At 36.8% G+C, this 16,126-nt stretch overlaps 1 protein-coding gene across 1 annotated transcript in view; it reads right to left on the bottom strand.

The window, feature by feature from the left end:
• Positions 1-346: 346 nt before the first annotated feature.
• The window catches only part of FAM234A (family with sequence similarity 234 member A), a 315,359-nt gene continuing 299,579 nt past the window's right edge, over positions 347-16,126 (bottom strand). The window contains exons 10-11 of the mRNA XM_053694290.1: positions 950-1,102; positions 347-523 (exon numbers count right to left, since the gene is read on the bottom strand). Coding sequence (XP_053550265.1) covers positions 347-523; positions 950-1,102 — 330 coding nt within the window. The remainder of the gene's footprint in view (positions 524-949; positions 1,103-16,126) is intronic.

Here is a 16,126-nt window from a genome sequence, read left to right as displayed (position 1 = left end):
GTGGGTGTGGTGAGGGGTGTATTTATAGGCATTTTAAGGTTTGGGAAACTTTGCCCCTCCTGGTAGGAATGTATATCCCATACGTCACTAGCTCATGGACTCTTGCTAATTACATGAAAGAAATACATATATATATATGCACACAATATGGCTGACATATGCACACAAAAAGGCTGATGTATATATACACAATATGGCTGACGTATGCACATGAAAAGGCTGACGTATGCACAATATGGCTGACATATGCACACAAAAAGGCTGACTTATGCACAGTATGGATGTATTAGTCACTTTCTTGTAATTTCTAGAATCACAGCTTCACTTACACACAATCCCCCCCTCCTCATGGAATGTGTTTAGTACCAGGTTGTGTTGTGCTATGACTAGCCCCAAGATACCAACCCTGTCTGGCCCAGAACTTACCATTAAATGAAATTACGTTCTCTGTATGATTGTTCAGCAGTAGCCATGCAGAGGGGTGCAAGGGGTGAAACAAGAACAGACTTTGCTTTGGCACCATCTGGAATGAGACACAAACAGTATTACTATTATTATCTGGCACAGAGACCTATATACCCGATATGTTTGTGCCTTGTTCAAAACTCAACCTAACAACCCAAAACATGTCCCCAGAGATGTCACATACAGCACTCATCAAACCAGGCAACATGCCATGTTCAGCTGGCTCCTATGTAAATACCAAATCATTCATTATGTACATAGCTAATTCACATATCTAGTCATGACAGAAGTTTTCCCTTAGTCTTTGAGCAGGGGATTCTGGGTATCTGTATGAATATAGGATGTACAATGTTCTCAGCACAGGTGGGCCTCTGGTTTGTAGATCAGTAAAGCTAAAGCCAATACATTATAGCAGTATGGGCTGTCTATAGTCCCCTTTCACTAATGAAACAGAAGAGACTTAATATAAAAGGATTTTGTGTACCGTGTTATTGCGGTCAGCAGGGAGGTCTCCCCAGAAGAAGAAGAAGGATCTACGGTCCCCGGTGTGGAGGGTCACAGGCCCTGGGTGGTTTTGTCCTGAAGCCACCTCAGCTTCCCAATCTTTAGACCCACTGTTGCCATCCACAATGATTACCTAAAAAAAAAAAAGAATAAGTTGGTGGCACCCAACACATCCCACTAAGACGGTACTGGCATCACACAACTGTGAGCTACAAGCTGTATACTTGGCACCACCTTTTGATAGTGAGCCAACACATTGCACAATGCCTCTCTGCTAGCAATTACATCTTGCAGTACTGCTCTCTATCTGATAGTGAGCCAACACATTTCACGACACCTCTCTGCTAGCAAACAATTACATCTTGCAGTACTGCTCTCTATCTGATAGTGAGCCAACACATTTTACGACACCTCTCTTGCTAGCAAACAATTACATCTTGCAGTACTGCTCTCTGCCTGACAGTGATCCAACACATTTCACAACACCTCTCTGCTAGCAAACAATTACATCTTGCAGTACTGCTCTCTATCTGATAGTGAGCCAACACATTTCACGACACCTCTCTTGCTAGCAAACAATTTCATCTTGCAGTACTGCTCTCTATCTGCTAGTGAGCCAACACATTTCACGACACCTCTCTGCTAGCAATTACATCTTGCAGTACTGCTCTCTATCTGCTAGTGAGCCAACACATTTCACGACACCTCTCTGCTAGCAATTACATCTTGCAGTACTGCTCTCAATCTGCTAGTGAGCCAACACATTTCACAACACCTCTCAGAGAGCAGTACTGCAAGATGTAATTGTTTGCTAGCAGAGAGGTGTCATGAAATGTGTTGGCTCACTAGCAGATAGAGAGCAGTACTGCAAGATGTAATTGCTAGCAAAGAGGTGTTGTGAAATGTTTTGGCTCACTAGCAGATAGAGAGCAGTACTGCAAGATGTAATTGTTTGCTAGCAATCTGCTAGTGAGCCAGCACATTTCACGACACCTCTTTGCTAGCAATTACATCTTGCAGTACTGCTCTCTATCTGCTAGTGAGCAAACACATTTCATGACACCTCTCTGCTAGCAAACAATTACATCTTGCAGTACTGCTCTCTATCTGCTAGTGAGCCAACACATTTCACAACACCTCTCTGCTAGCAAACAATTACATATTGCAGTACTGCTCTCTATCTGCTAGTGAGCCAGCACATTTCACAACACCTCTCTGCTAGCAATTACATATTGCAGTACTGCTCTTTATCTGCCAGTGAGCCAACGCATTTCATGACACCTCTCTGCTAGCAAACAATTACATATTACAGTACTGCTCTCTATCTGCAAGTGAGCCAACGCATTTCACGACACCTCTCTGCTAGCAATTACATATTGCAGTACTGCTCTATCTGCTAGTGAGCCAACACATTTCATGACACCTCTCTGCTAGCAAACAATTACATATTGCAGTACTGCTCTCTATCTGCTAGTGATCCAACACATTTCACAATTGCAATACAAGAAGAGTTTGACAAAGCTGGCACTAGTTACAAGTATGTGAGAAAGGGAACAATGGACCGTTAGTCCATATGCTACTCCATATGCTATAACTTCCCTTATGCCCTTCAGAAATGTATAATGATAGTGTGCCCATTGTTGATATACATAAACCATATCACATTCTCTACTAAACTTAGAGGGCATGTCATTCCAACATGTCAATAATGCAATAGTTATAGGCTTAGTAATAATGATACCACACATAATTGAGTATGTGGCATTTATATATTTCATGGTGTTATAAGGGTATTATGGAGTAACTCTAAGACATGTAGATTAGTTACCACAGTAAAGACACACTTCATAGAGAATAATAGAATTATTGCATTAGGAACCAAACAGAGATGAAATCATGATATTACAGAAACACCCAATAATTATTTGCTTCATTCATGCCTTTTGGCATGATAGTGTTTAGTTTAAAAATCAAATTAGTCTCCTTTTAGAGTAAGACTTTTTCACAATTCCCTCCTCTTATACCTGACTTGAGTTTTTCTAATCCCCAACATTTAAAAGTCCTGGGTTTACCATTATGGTATCTCAGAAAATGCATAGCAACACTCGTGATTTGTTTGCCCTTATCAAGATCTTTTTGGGCATTACGTATGTTGCTAAGATGTTCCGTCACTCTGGTACCCAGTTTGCGGGTAGGCATGCTAACATAGTAGATGTCACATCCACCTTGAGACATTCACATCACCCTCTATTTCTATCTAAAAGAGGAGTGGTGCTACTTTCCATTAAGAAGAGTTCACCCTCAGCTGTAAGCCTGGAAGGAGGAACTTCCAACACACCAATTCTGAATATACCGACTTAGCTTTCACTGAAAGCAGAGAGTGCACGGACACCGGTAAAAACAGCTGATACGGCTACACGTTACCTGACAGCTGACACAACATCACGTGACCGGCCGTGCAGAAACAGAAGACGCCAGCAAAGCCTAAGCTGGCTATTGGATACACTGCTCTTGTGATTTTGAAGAGGCGGTTATCGGACACAGACCGACTACTGAATAGAGACAGAAAAGATCGATCCACTCTACTACAGACAGCTGCCTTCTCTCTTCTTAACAAAGCTTAAGGTACCACTCTCAAATGTGTGTAAGTTTGATCCAATACTCGATGAGCAAGATCAACTACATTTGAGAGCATAAAGTGAATAGACTAAGCTCCAATAGACATACTGGTGATATACAATACCATCGTTGCTTACTGAGCCTATATATATATTTGCTCTCACGGGACAATTTACTCTGATCATTTTTATTCTGATCATTGTTTATATTTAACCCTTTTAGACTATTTTCTTTTGCACGTTTATCCCTATTATTTTAATACTGGACGTCCAGATTCTATATTTGAATGTTTTATTATTAAGTGTTTTATTATTCAGTGTTATATTTACATCACTGAGGCCATCTCTTATCCACGTGTGTATTTAGGAATAGGGAATCGTTCTGCTTGACATTGTACCTCTCTATTGTAATCTGCTTGTTTGAGCTAGTCTTTAGAGTTAGGTTTTACTGCCCTGCATACCCCTTCCCTTTAAATTTTATATTGTAATTGTGCTTGATATTTTAGACATTGTTCTTTATCAATTGTATTTATCTATTTACTAATATTAAATTCTTGATATCTTTTCTTGAGTGCTGTATCATTTTAAGCAATCTCTTAGAAGCCCCTTAATATATCTTTATTATCTCTTGCTCATATATATATATATATTTTGTATTATTTATTCGTATTTTCATATAAATATAGATCTATCCTAGCTGTAAGCGCCAATACTTCCACTTTTCTGTAGACACACACCCAAGGGATTTCTTGAGAGGGTCCCTACTTGTATTTGGCTTTAGGTTATAACTAGCGCTGATTCTTCCCCTACTCCAAAACATAGTAGATGTCACATGAACATGATAGACAGTATATCACGTCTGTACTTTGACAATTGATATGCGTTTTGATTTTCCAAATTTTATCAAATCTGTCTTTAATCATTTCTTTTTTCACCATGTATTGGCAGAATTTACAATGTCTGCAAGGAACAGAGCCTCTATAAATAGGTGTTTTTTTCCCGTTCCTATTAAAGTGACTTGAGGTCAGATTGTCTGTGAGGTTTTTAGCCCTCCTAAATGTAAAAGAGGGTTTGTCGGGTAAAATTTCTTGTATTTTTTTCATCACTCTTCAAAATATGCCAGTGATTCTGAACTATTTTTCTTAATTCATCTCTTTGGCAATTGAAAGTGGTGATAAATCTCAAGGTTTCTGATGCCTGGAGCTCTTTGGGTTTTTTAAAAGGTCACATCGATCCTTATAAAGGGCTCTCTGATATTCTCTAGCCAAAAGTTTTTTTGAAACAGTGTTAATTTTGACAGCAAATTTCAATTTAGTCTTAGTTTTAGTCTTTTGACTAAAATGCCATTTTAGTTTTAGTCGTATTGTAGTCATCTGAATTGTTTTAGTTTCAGTCTAGTTTTAGTCGTATTGTAGTCATCTGAATTGTTTTAGTTTCAGTCTAGTTTTAGTCGTATTGTAGTCATCTGAATTGTTTTAGTTTCAGTCTAGTTTTAGTCGTATTGTAGTCATCTGAATTGTTTTAGTTTCAGTCTAGTTTTAGTCGTATTGTAGTCATCTGAATTGTTTTAGTTTCAGTCTAGTTTTAGTCGTATTGTAGTCATCTGAATTGTTTTAGTTTCAGTCTAGTTTTAGTCGTATTGTAGTCATCTGAATTGTTTTAGTTTCAGTCTAGTTTTAGTCGTATTGTAGTCATCTGAATTGTTTTAGTTTCAGTCTAGTTTTAGTCGTATTGTAGTCATCTGAATTGTTTTAGTTTCAGTCTAGTTTTAGTCGTATTGTAGTCATCTGAATTGTTTTAGTTTCAGTCTAGTTTTAGTCGTATTGTAGTCATCTGAATTGTTTTAGTTTCAGTCTAGTTTTAGTCGTATTGTAGTCATCTGAATTGTTTTAGTTTCAGTCTAGTTTTAGTCGTATTGTAGTCATCTGAATTGTTTTAGTTTCAGTCTAGTTTTAGTCGTATTGTAGTCATCTGAATTGTTTTAGTTTCAGTCTAGTTTTAGTCGTATTGTAGTCATCTGAATTGTTTTAGTTTCAGTCTAGTTTTAGTCGTATTGTAGTCATCTGAATTGTTTTAGTTTCAGTCTAGTTTTAGTCGTATTGTAGTCATCTGAATTGTTTTAGTTTCAGTCTAGTTTTAGTCGTATTGTAGTCATCTGAATTGTTTTAGTTTCAGTCTAGTTTTAGTCGTATTGTAGTCATCTGAATTGTTTTAGTTTCAGTCTAGTTTTAGTCGTATTGTAGTCATCTGAATTGTTTTAGTTTCAGTCTAGTTTTAGTCGTATTGTAGTCATCTGAATTGTTTTAGTTTCAGTCTAGTTTTAGTCGTATTGTAGTCATCTGAATTGTTTTAGTTTCAGTCTAGTTTTAGTCGTATTGTAGTCATCTGAATTGTTTTAGTTTCAGTCGTATTGTAGTCATCTGAATTGTTTTAGTTTCAGTCTAGTTTTAGTCGACTGAATCTCCAGTAGATTTTAGTTCACTAAAATCTAAGAGGTGTAGTTAAAGTGTAATGTATTATTTAACCATGTCTCTATAATTTCCAAACTGATTATATACTCCAGGAGTAAACATAACACCTGTTATTATTTATGTTAAGGTTTAAACATGCAGTACAGACACAGATTTAGCCGTTGTGATATGTAACATCTTTATTAAACTTAAAATTAAATAAAACTAAGTTTCATAAACAAACAGAAGTGCAACTTTAAAATATATATACAAAAAAAACAACCTGTAAGCTGTATTGCACATATTGCCCTATATAAAAACTTCAACAGTTCTCTGTTCATTTAAACAAGTATCAAGTAACTGAACACAACAAAACGTTTCTGCAGCTAGCACAGGCACAGAATAACTTAAACCCATACTCGTGGGTTATGCTTATTTCTATAGGAAGAATCAATTGATTGTTTACAGATTGGCACTGCTCTAGAACTTCCAAACTCCATTATATACTACTGGAGTAAAGGTTTATTAACCTGTTTAATTTATGGTATTAAGGTTTGAGCTTGCAATACAGATTTAACTGTTGTGGTATATAACATGTCTTTATCTTAAAATTAAATAAAACCAAGTTTCCTAAATAAACAATAAGATAGCCTTGCTTTATTCTTTTTTTACAAAAGATCAGTAATTAGATATGGATTGATTATAACAAATTGCATAAAGTGTTAATTTTGACAGCAAATTTTGATTTAGTTTTAGTCATAGTCTTTTGACTAAAATACCATTTTAGCTTTAGTCGAATTTTAGTCATCAGAATTTCTTTAGTTTTATAGTCATTTTAGTCTAGTTTTAGTCGACAAAATTAACACCGTTTTGAAAAGCCCCGTTCAAGGAGTCTAATCCTCAGATCATTAGCAGCTTTCTTGAAGGAGTTCTGGGTAGTACAATTTCTCCTTAACCTGAGATATTCTCTATACGAGAGACCTCTTATAATGGAGGGGTGGTGGTGGCTGGTGGCATGCAATATATTATTTGTGGTTGTTTGTTTCCTGAATGCCTCAGTCCTTAAACCTTTTTCTTCCTTATGTACGGTCAAGTCAAGAAATTCTACCTTGTCTGTGGCGATTTTATATGTCAGAAATAGGCCAAAAGGATTGGTGTTGAGTACTTTGAAAAAATCCTCCAATAGTTCAGTAGGTCCCTCCCACACAAACAAAATATAATCTATATACCTGGACCAGTGGGAGATGTATTGAGTGTAGTTATTCATAGATGTATGGAATACTACCACTTCTTCCCACTAGCCTAGGTATATATTAGCATACGTAGGGGCACAAGAAGTGCCCATGGTCGTGCCACATACCTGGAGGTAAAATTTGTCAAAATTAGAATGAATTTCAACAGTTTAATAATAAATTCATTAGTTTCCACCTCCAGGTGTTCATCTTTCTTAGGAAAATAGGCAACTGCTTTAATGCCCCAATCAGTCTGTATACTTGTATACAGGGACTCTACGTCACAGGTAACAAGTGCAGACTTTGCATTTATATTGATGTTTTGCATTTTGTTTAGTACATGCATCGTGTCTCATGTGTACAGTGACGTGCAGTGACGTCAGAGGCTGGTGAGGCAGTGGCAGGATACACCTTCATTCTTTTGTTATCCTTTGTTGAAGAAATAGCAATGCACATGGGTGAGCCAATCACATGAGCTATCTATGTGCAGCCACCAATCAGCAGCTACTGAGCATATTTAGATATGATTTTCAACAAAGGACATCAAAATAATGAAGAAAATTAGATATTAGATGTAAATTGGAAAGTTATTTAAATTTGCATATGGGTTTCATGTCCCTTTAAATGGTGTCTTGGAAAACTGGTCAACTTAGTAAACATCTGATTTTAGTTTAAAGGATTGTAACAGAAACTCTTGCCAGATAACACAATGCTTGCTCTGATTATGAGATCTAGAAATCCATGCCCATTAAAATATGTTTAAAACATACTTTTTACTTTAATGCTGCAAATTATGCTTATAGATTCTTTCATTACATAAGGGATGAGAGTCAGAGGGGGAGGAAGAGAGACAGAGAGAGAAAGAGACCATGGGGGAGAACAACACATAAGGAGAGAGATGGATAGAGAGAGACACACACAAGGGGGGGGGGGGGAGGAGAGGGACCACTGCATTTTAAAGTAATACAACAGCAGAGCTACAGAGAGTTCAGAAAATTAGTCTATGAAGTGTGAAGTACAGAGGCAAGCTGCTAAGTTAGTGGGTGTAAAGTTTGAGTAAACAAAATACAAAAACGACCCTGCTGTAAAAGAGTAAACAAACACTAAACCACATTCATTAAATTATCATTTTCACTAACAGAATCCCTATCAGTAAAATCTTACTTTAATAAGATGTGGGTGAAACACTGCTCTCTGTGCCTCTCTCCTGCTCTGTAAGGATTCAGGAAGTGACAGTGGCACATTCCACTTCACTTAGCGGTGAAGTAGAGAACTCTCTTTTTCACTTTAGCAAAGCTGGCAGCTTCACAGGACAGCAACAAAATATATGAAAGTTGTTTTTTTCCGTTTTTGTTTTGTTTTATATGATTTAACATCCAGCCCCAACCCTATGTTCCACTTACTAATGCCTCTCAATGGATTGGTTCAGCCCAAATAGGACTGCCTCAAATAAGCAGTTAATGGGCCATGCAATGATCTTAACCACTTGCATCCAGTAGATGGCGCAGCATGTTGTGTAATGGTGGGCAGACCTGCTTGTGCCTCTTCATTGCACAACATATAGCTGTGAGAGAGAAAAAAATGCTGGGAAAAAAAAATTACAATTTCTTTTTAAAGCCAATAAAAAATAATATATAAATGCCAATATGAGAGGTGAAGCACTGCCTCACCTGCCTCTAGTGACTGCACATCACTGCGTGTGTATGAGGGAAGGGTTTCCACAATTTTCCGTAGCCGAGCATCTATGTACTTGCTGGCTTTTTCCGTCAGAGAACCAATCCCAGAGATGATAACACACAGTCACAAAAATCAATCTTACAAAAAGAAATCATACAAGTAGAACACAATGACCCTGATATGTATGAGACCAACATGTTTAATTCCAATTCAAATTTTAATATCGTCAATCTATCAGAGAAAATACTGACACCCATTCACATTTCTGCTCTAAAGAGAGGGTTATCCTACGTCCCAATAAGTCACATAGACAAATTTGAAGCAATCAAAGACACATTTATTTGTAAGAAAAATTCTGTTAAAAATATATTTTTCCAATTCTTAGGACCCTAACAGTTTAAAGGGACACTGAACCCAATTTTTTTCGTGATTCAGATAGAGCATGAAATTTTAAACAACTTTCTAATTTACTCCGATTATCAAATTTTCTTTATTCTCTTGGTATCTTTATTTGAAATGTAAGAATGTAAGTTTAGATGCCGGCCCATTTTTGGTAAACAACAAAGGTTGTCCTTACTGATTGGTGGATAAATTCATCCACCAATCAAAAACTGCTGTCCGGAGTCTGAACCAAGAAAAAAAGCTTAGATGCCTTCTTTTTCAAATAAAGATAGCAAGAGAATGAAGAAACATTGATAATAGTAGTAAATTAGAAAGTTGCTTAGAACTGCATGCTCTATCTGAATTACGAAAGAAAAAAAATTGGGTTTAGTGCCCCTTTAAACATGACAGACAAATCAGCTCTTAATGATCTGATTACCTTTCTTGGGGAGTATGAAACAAATTATATTACTACTGTGGATGACTGGCGTAAAATCCTTAAACTTAAATCACACTTTGTTCCGCCCAGTAATATATCACCACAGTCCACTACATTTCTCAATCTAGTATGTAAAGACATATTGACAATACAGGAACCTAAAGTTAACACACATGCTAACCTGTCCAAATTAGAAATAGAAGCTATCACTGAAATGCCTAAGTGGACTGATGTACAGATTAAAAATAGCGACAAAGGCGAGAACATTGTGATATGGCCAAATACCATGTATATATCAGATTACAAAAAGGAATTACAAAAAACTGTTAGGGAATCCTACAGAAAGTTTTCAAGAAAATTATAATAAACTGATAGATTCTGCTCTTACTCACAAGGTGATTGACAAAAAAGAACACACGTTCCTCTCAGTCAGTAATCCAAGGGTAGCCACTCTTTATCTTCTACCGAAGATTCATAAAGACAATAGGTGTCCTCCGGGGAGACCAATCGTCTTTGGGATTGGTTCTCTCACGGAAAAAGCCAGCAAGTACATAGATGCTCGGCTACAGAAAATTGTGGAAACCCTTCCCTCATACACACGAGACACGATGCATGTACTAAACAAAATACAAAACATCAATATAAATGCAAAGTCTGTACTTGTTACCTGTGACGTAGAGTCCCTGTATACAAGTATACAGACTGATTGGGGCATTAAAGCAGTTGCCTATTTTCTTAAAAAAGATGAACACCTGGAGGTGGAAACTAATGAATTTATTATTAAACTGTTGAAATTCATTCTAACACACAACTACTTTGTCTTTGATGACAAATTTTACCTCCAGGTATGTGGCACGACCATGGGCACTTCTTGTGCCCCTACGTATGCTAATATATACCTAGGCTGGTGGGAAGAAGTGGTAGTATTCCATACATCTATGAATAACTGCACTCTATACATCTCCCACTGGTCTAGGTATATAGATGATATTTTGTTTGTGTGCGAGGGACCTACTGAACTATTGGAGGATTTTTTTCAAAGTACTCAACACCAATCCTTTTGGCCTATTTCTGACATATAAAATTGCCACAGACAAGGTAGAATTTCTTGACTTGACCATACATAAGGAAGAAAAAGGTTTAAGGACTGAGGCATTCAGGAAACAAACAGCCACAAATAATATATTGCATGCCACCAGCCACCACCACCCCTCCACTATAAGAGGTCTCCTGTATGGAGAATATCTCAGGTTAAGGAGAAATTCTACTACCCAGCACTCCTTCAAGAAAGCTGCTAATGATCTGAGGAATAGACTCTTTGAACGGGGCTATTCAAAAAATCTTTTGGCTAGAGAATATCAGAGAGCCCTTTATAAGGATCGATGTGACCTTTTAAAACCCAAAGAGCACCAGGCATCAGAAACCTTGAGATTTATCACCACTTTCAATTGCCAAAGAGATGAATTAAAAAAAATAGTTCAGAATCACTGGCATATTTTGAAGAGTGATGAAAAATTACAAGAAATTTTACCTGACAAACCCTCTTTTACATTTAGGAGGGCTAAAAACCTCACAGACAATCTGATCTCATGTCACTTTAATAGGAACGCGAAAAAAATACCAATTTATAGAGACTCTATCCCTTGCAGACATTGTAAATTCTGCCAATACATGGTGAAAAAAGAAATGATTAAAGACAGATTTGATAAAATGTGTAAAATCAAAAAGCATATCAATTGTCAAAGTACAGACGTGATATACTGTCTATCATGTTCATGTGACATCTACTATGTTGGCATGACTACCTGCAAACTGGGTACCAGAGTGACGGAACATCTTAGCAACATACGTAATGCCCAAAAAGATCTTGATAAGGGCAAATAAATAACTAAAATGTTGCAAGGCATTTTCTGAGATACCATAATGGTAAACCCAGGACTTTTAAATGTTGGGGGTTAGAACAACTCAAGTCAGGTATAAGAGGAGGGAATTGTGAAAAAGTCTTACTCCAAAAGGAGACTAATTTGATTTTTAAACTAAACACTATCATGCCGAAAGGCATGAATGAAGCAAATAATTATTGGGTGTTTCTGTAATATCATGATTTCATCTCGGTTTGGTTCCTAATGCAATAATTCTATTATTCTCTATGAAGTGTGTCTTAACTGTGGTAACTAATCTACATGTCTTAGAGTTACTCCATAATACCCCTATAACACCATGAAATATATAAATGCCACATACTCAATTATGTGTGGTATCATTATTACTAAGCCTATAACTATTGCATTATTGACATGTTGGAATGACATGCCCTCTAAGTTTAGTAGAGAATGTGATATGGTTTATGTATATCAACAATGGGCACACTATCTATCATTATACATTTCTGAAGGGCATAAGGGAAGTTATAGCATATGGAGTCACTAAGTAAGAGGTCAGGTTCCAAGTGTATCATGTGATTAGGATACAATTTTTGATATATATATATATTAAAAATGAACAAATGGCAGCACTCACTGGTCCTTTAAATGTGTAATTTATTTTGTGACGTTTCGGGGACCGTATCCCCTTCCTCAGACAGAGAACACATAGAGAATGCATTCATTTATACAAACCAACACCAATGAAACACAACACCCACCCCCAAAAGTGAAAAAAAACGCCAAAAGGTTGTCATAGCAACCTCTCAAACAATGTACACATCCACACAACTCACCCAATAGACAGGAGTGTAAACATATGACATCAGATCATAACAGTTCTCATCACTTCACTTGTAATCATAATGAACATTAATAGCTATATGAAGCGTAAACTGCTGTATAAGCAACAAAGAACATAGCTTAAGTCAGTTACCACCGATCCTGCACAAATTGTTGGTGTTAAAAGCATATGCGATACTGACATGAAGTAAACCAGCGCATCCCACTGAAACCATAGATCTATTGTCAGGCACCAAATATTACTGTTGCAATCCACACATACTTATTAAGGGGGGGCCTTGTAGTGCACAATCAGACACATGAGTATACAGTGTATGTTAAAACCCGCTGATTAGTACATACCTAACAGAGCAGGCTATTGCAAGCTAACGAGGACCGCACATACAGCATACGTCACGGAGCGACACTATCAGTGTGTCAGTGTGTCTCCCGGAAGCGGCGTCTAGTACGTCATTACGCTGACCAGATGTAAACAACGCAGCAGCTGTCATCCCAGAGACACGCTGATACTGCTTGTAGAAAAATGTATAATGTTCATACTTTGCACGTTCAAACAGGGGCATGTATACATACTAAGCATCCAGGCAGCAGCTCATGCACATATCTAGGATAATACTAATACAGGAAGCAAAGCAGCCCACATGTGTATATTAAAGCACCACAGCATACATCCAATGTGGCAAGGGTATAATTGATCAGAGGGGAAAGTTACCGAAATACCATAGTGATACATTGAACATTAACTACTCAATATAAATGAAAAAGGGTTCCTGACAAGAAACTACGTAGCGGAGAACATGGTAATTAGATGAAATATACATGATCCAACTATAGTTGCTCAATGAAGCCAAGTAATGAAAAAATGCAACAAGATGTAAACAAAATAAGGAGACAAATGCAAAAAAATATATAAGAAAATATAGAAAAATGTCATCTAATAACCATGTTCTTCGCTACGTAGTTTCTTGTCAGGAACGGGGGAGACCCGAAAACGTTTACCAATAAAGGTGGTTGTAAACGGAGAGTGCCTTCCCTGCTATTTTTGGATATATATATATATATATATATATATATATATATATATATATATATATACACACACAAAAATAGGTGTATGTGCACTCTCACCAACGTTTTGCAGCTGTCATGGTGCTATAAGTAGGTTTGTAAAAATGCAAAAAAGGAAGCACTCACTGAGTTTTCTTCAAAATGTGACAAGCAAATATGATGCAGTTTGTGATGTTTCGGGACAGCAACAGTCCCTTCCTCTGACAAGTTAACAATGAACAAAATCAGCCTTTAAATAGGCTCCAAATCACACTCCCCTCAAGATCAGCCAATCAAGGCTGAATAACAAACACACCCCTTCAGTGACCAATAGAAAACAGTGGTATATATATGCAGAATGTTATTGTGAAAATATTGATAAAAAATTAAATAAAAATAAGCCCAGGATGATTCCTCCTGATGGTAGTCATGCCCCCACCTGATATCTCAATGTTGCCGAATTGTGTGCAAACTAGTGTATAAAAATACAAACAAACTAAGTCATAAAATCTTAGCCAATCCTCATTCATTTTGCATCAAACTCTGATGCGTCATCTAACCAGATCCTAGTTACCACCCACTGTTGTTAAGGACGCCCGACTCACCAATCTGTAAACTAATCATGACATATATATAGAAATATATATCTACCCCTGTCAGGGAGTTGGATCATCAAATACTGCGAGTACATAGTCTAATTATCCAATGTAGCATTATAACCTAATCAGTGTATAACACACGGTGCAATGCCATCATTGTTTAAATATCGATTACATAACCCCTTCCAAAACACAACAATTAAGAACCGCACTGGATAATTATATCACGCCATCAGCGTACCTTTACTAAGCACCTAAATTGTCAAAGACACCAATGTTATTCAATGTGTTCGCTTACCGCAATACCCAATCGCTGCTAGCCGCATATAAATATAAACAAAGTCTCATGGCCATCCAATGTCCAAACGCCATGTCAGAGTGGGCGTTGATGGAGGGGCGTGTCAGAGCACCATAACGCCTAAATCTACAAAGACATCAGTGTCATTCAATATCTCCATTTGCCGCAATGAAGATGTAAACAAAGTCTCATAGCTATCCAATGGCCAAACGCCATGTCAGAGTGGGCGTAGATGTAGAAGCGTGTCAAAACACCATAGTGTATACAATTATTTTATACGATTTGTGAACACAAAGTGCAATCAGCGAAATTATAAACCCTGCCTATTACAAGCAAACAATTATAAAACAAAAAACAAACACCCAAAATAAAGAATTTCAAAACATGTTCAGAATCAATTCCAATCTGTGTAATACACAAGTGTCATCAGATACCAACAATAAACAAATGAATCTTTATAGCCAAACCTACCACTAATCACCAATACAATAAAATGAATAAGCAAAAAAGAGAGCAGAACAATAATGTCTACTTTAGACAAAATATAATATAAAATAAAAAGACCATATCCACAGAGTTGGACCCAACCCGGCACCAGAACCACTTGGATATTATGGTAAGCAGCATGTAATGTGTAGAGGGAGGGAGGCTTATACAATCGGAAACCAAAACAAATAATATATTACAATATGACCTATTGGTGAATGGCAACAAAATATCAAATAAAGGGCATGGCCAACCACCAGAGAACACAAAGAACTGGGTAACCACTAAATAAAGTGATACAATGTGTACAACATATAAAACAAAATAGAATCTTACACAATACTCTATAAAATATTAAAAACAAAAATTGGCACATTGAGGACTGACAAATACTAACTCAATGATGTAAAATTATGGGATACATTAGTATCTTATGGTCTATAAGGACAGGACAAAACTAACATCAAAGATGGCATAATGATATGTGACCACCTCTGTTGTACAGAGATGGACATACAACAAATGCCTGGATTTGCCTGACAACTTCTTTCAAATAATTTGAAGAAGGAATCAAAAAAAGGGGGACATTCATAACAATGGATCGTGGACTATCAAGAACTGGATATACATGAAGTAAATAAATGAAAAAAAGAATGATTATAATAAAAATATAAAGCTAAATGAGAAAATGAAAAATAAATAAATGTAAAGCATAAAAAATAAAAAAATATATATAGTATATAAAAATATATATATATAAAAAATATAGAAAAATGTATAAAAATGTATAGAAAAAGGAGAAATCAGGGATTAAATGTTGAGTTCCTCGATAAGCCAAAAGATAATGATATTCTCAGACCAATTAGTAAGGAACAATATGGACAATGGACTTTCTGTTATGGGATCGTAGACTCTCATAGAAAACATTGCCATCCTGTGTGGGTATTGAGACCCCTGGGATGTAAAGTCCCAAGTTCGTATATCCATCTTGATTCCTTGCGTAGCAATATATTGCCTCTGTCTCCTCCCCTTCTAGGAACTGGCACATGGTTGATTAGTCTGAATATCAGATCATTAACAGAGTGTCCCGCCTACAAAAAATGTCTCGCCACCGGTTGATCTGCTTTTCCATTCCGTATGGCCAGACGGATGCTTGACCTGTGGTTGGCCATCCTAGTTTTGGCGTCATCTGTTGTTTTGCCAA

This window comes from Bombina bombina, chromosome 11, assembly GCF_027579735.1.
Source record: "Bombina bombina isolate aBomBom1 chromosome 11, aBomBom1.pri, whole genome shotgun sequence".
NCBI classification, from domain to species: Eukaryota; Metazoa; Chordata; class Amphibia; order Anura; family Bombinatoridae; genus Bombina; species Bombina bombina.
The sequence above is the reverse complement of the archived record's forward strand: the minus strand, read 5'-3'. Positions and strand labels throughout refer to the sequence as shown.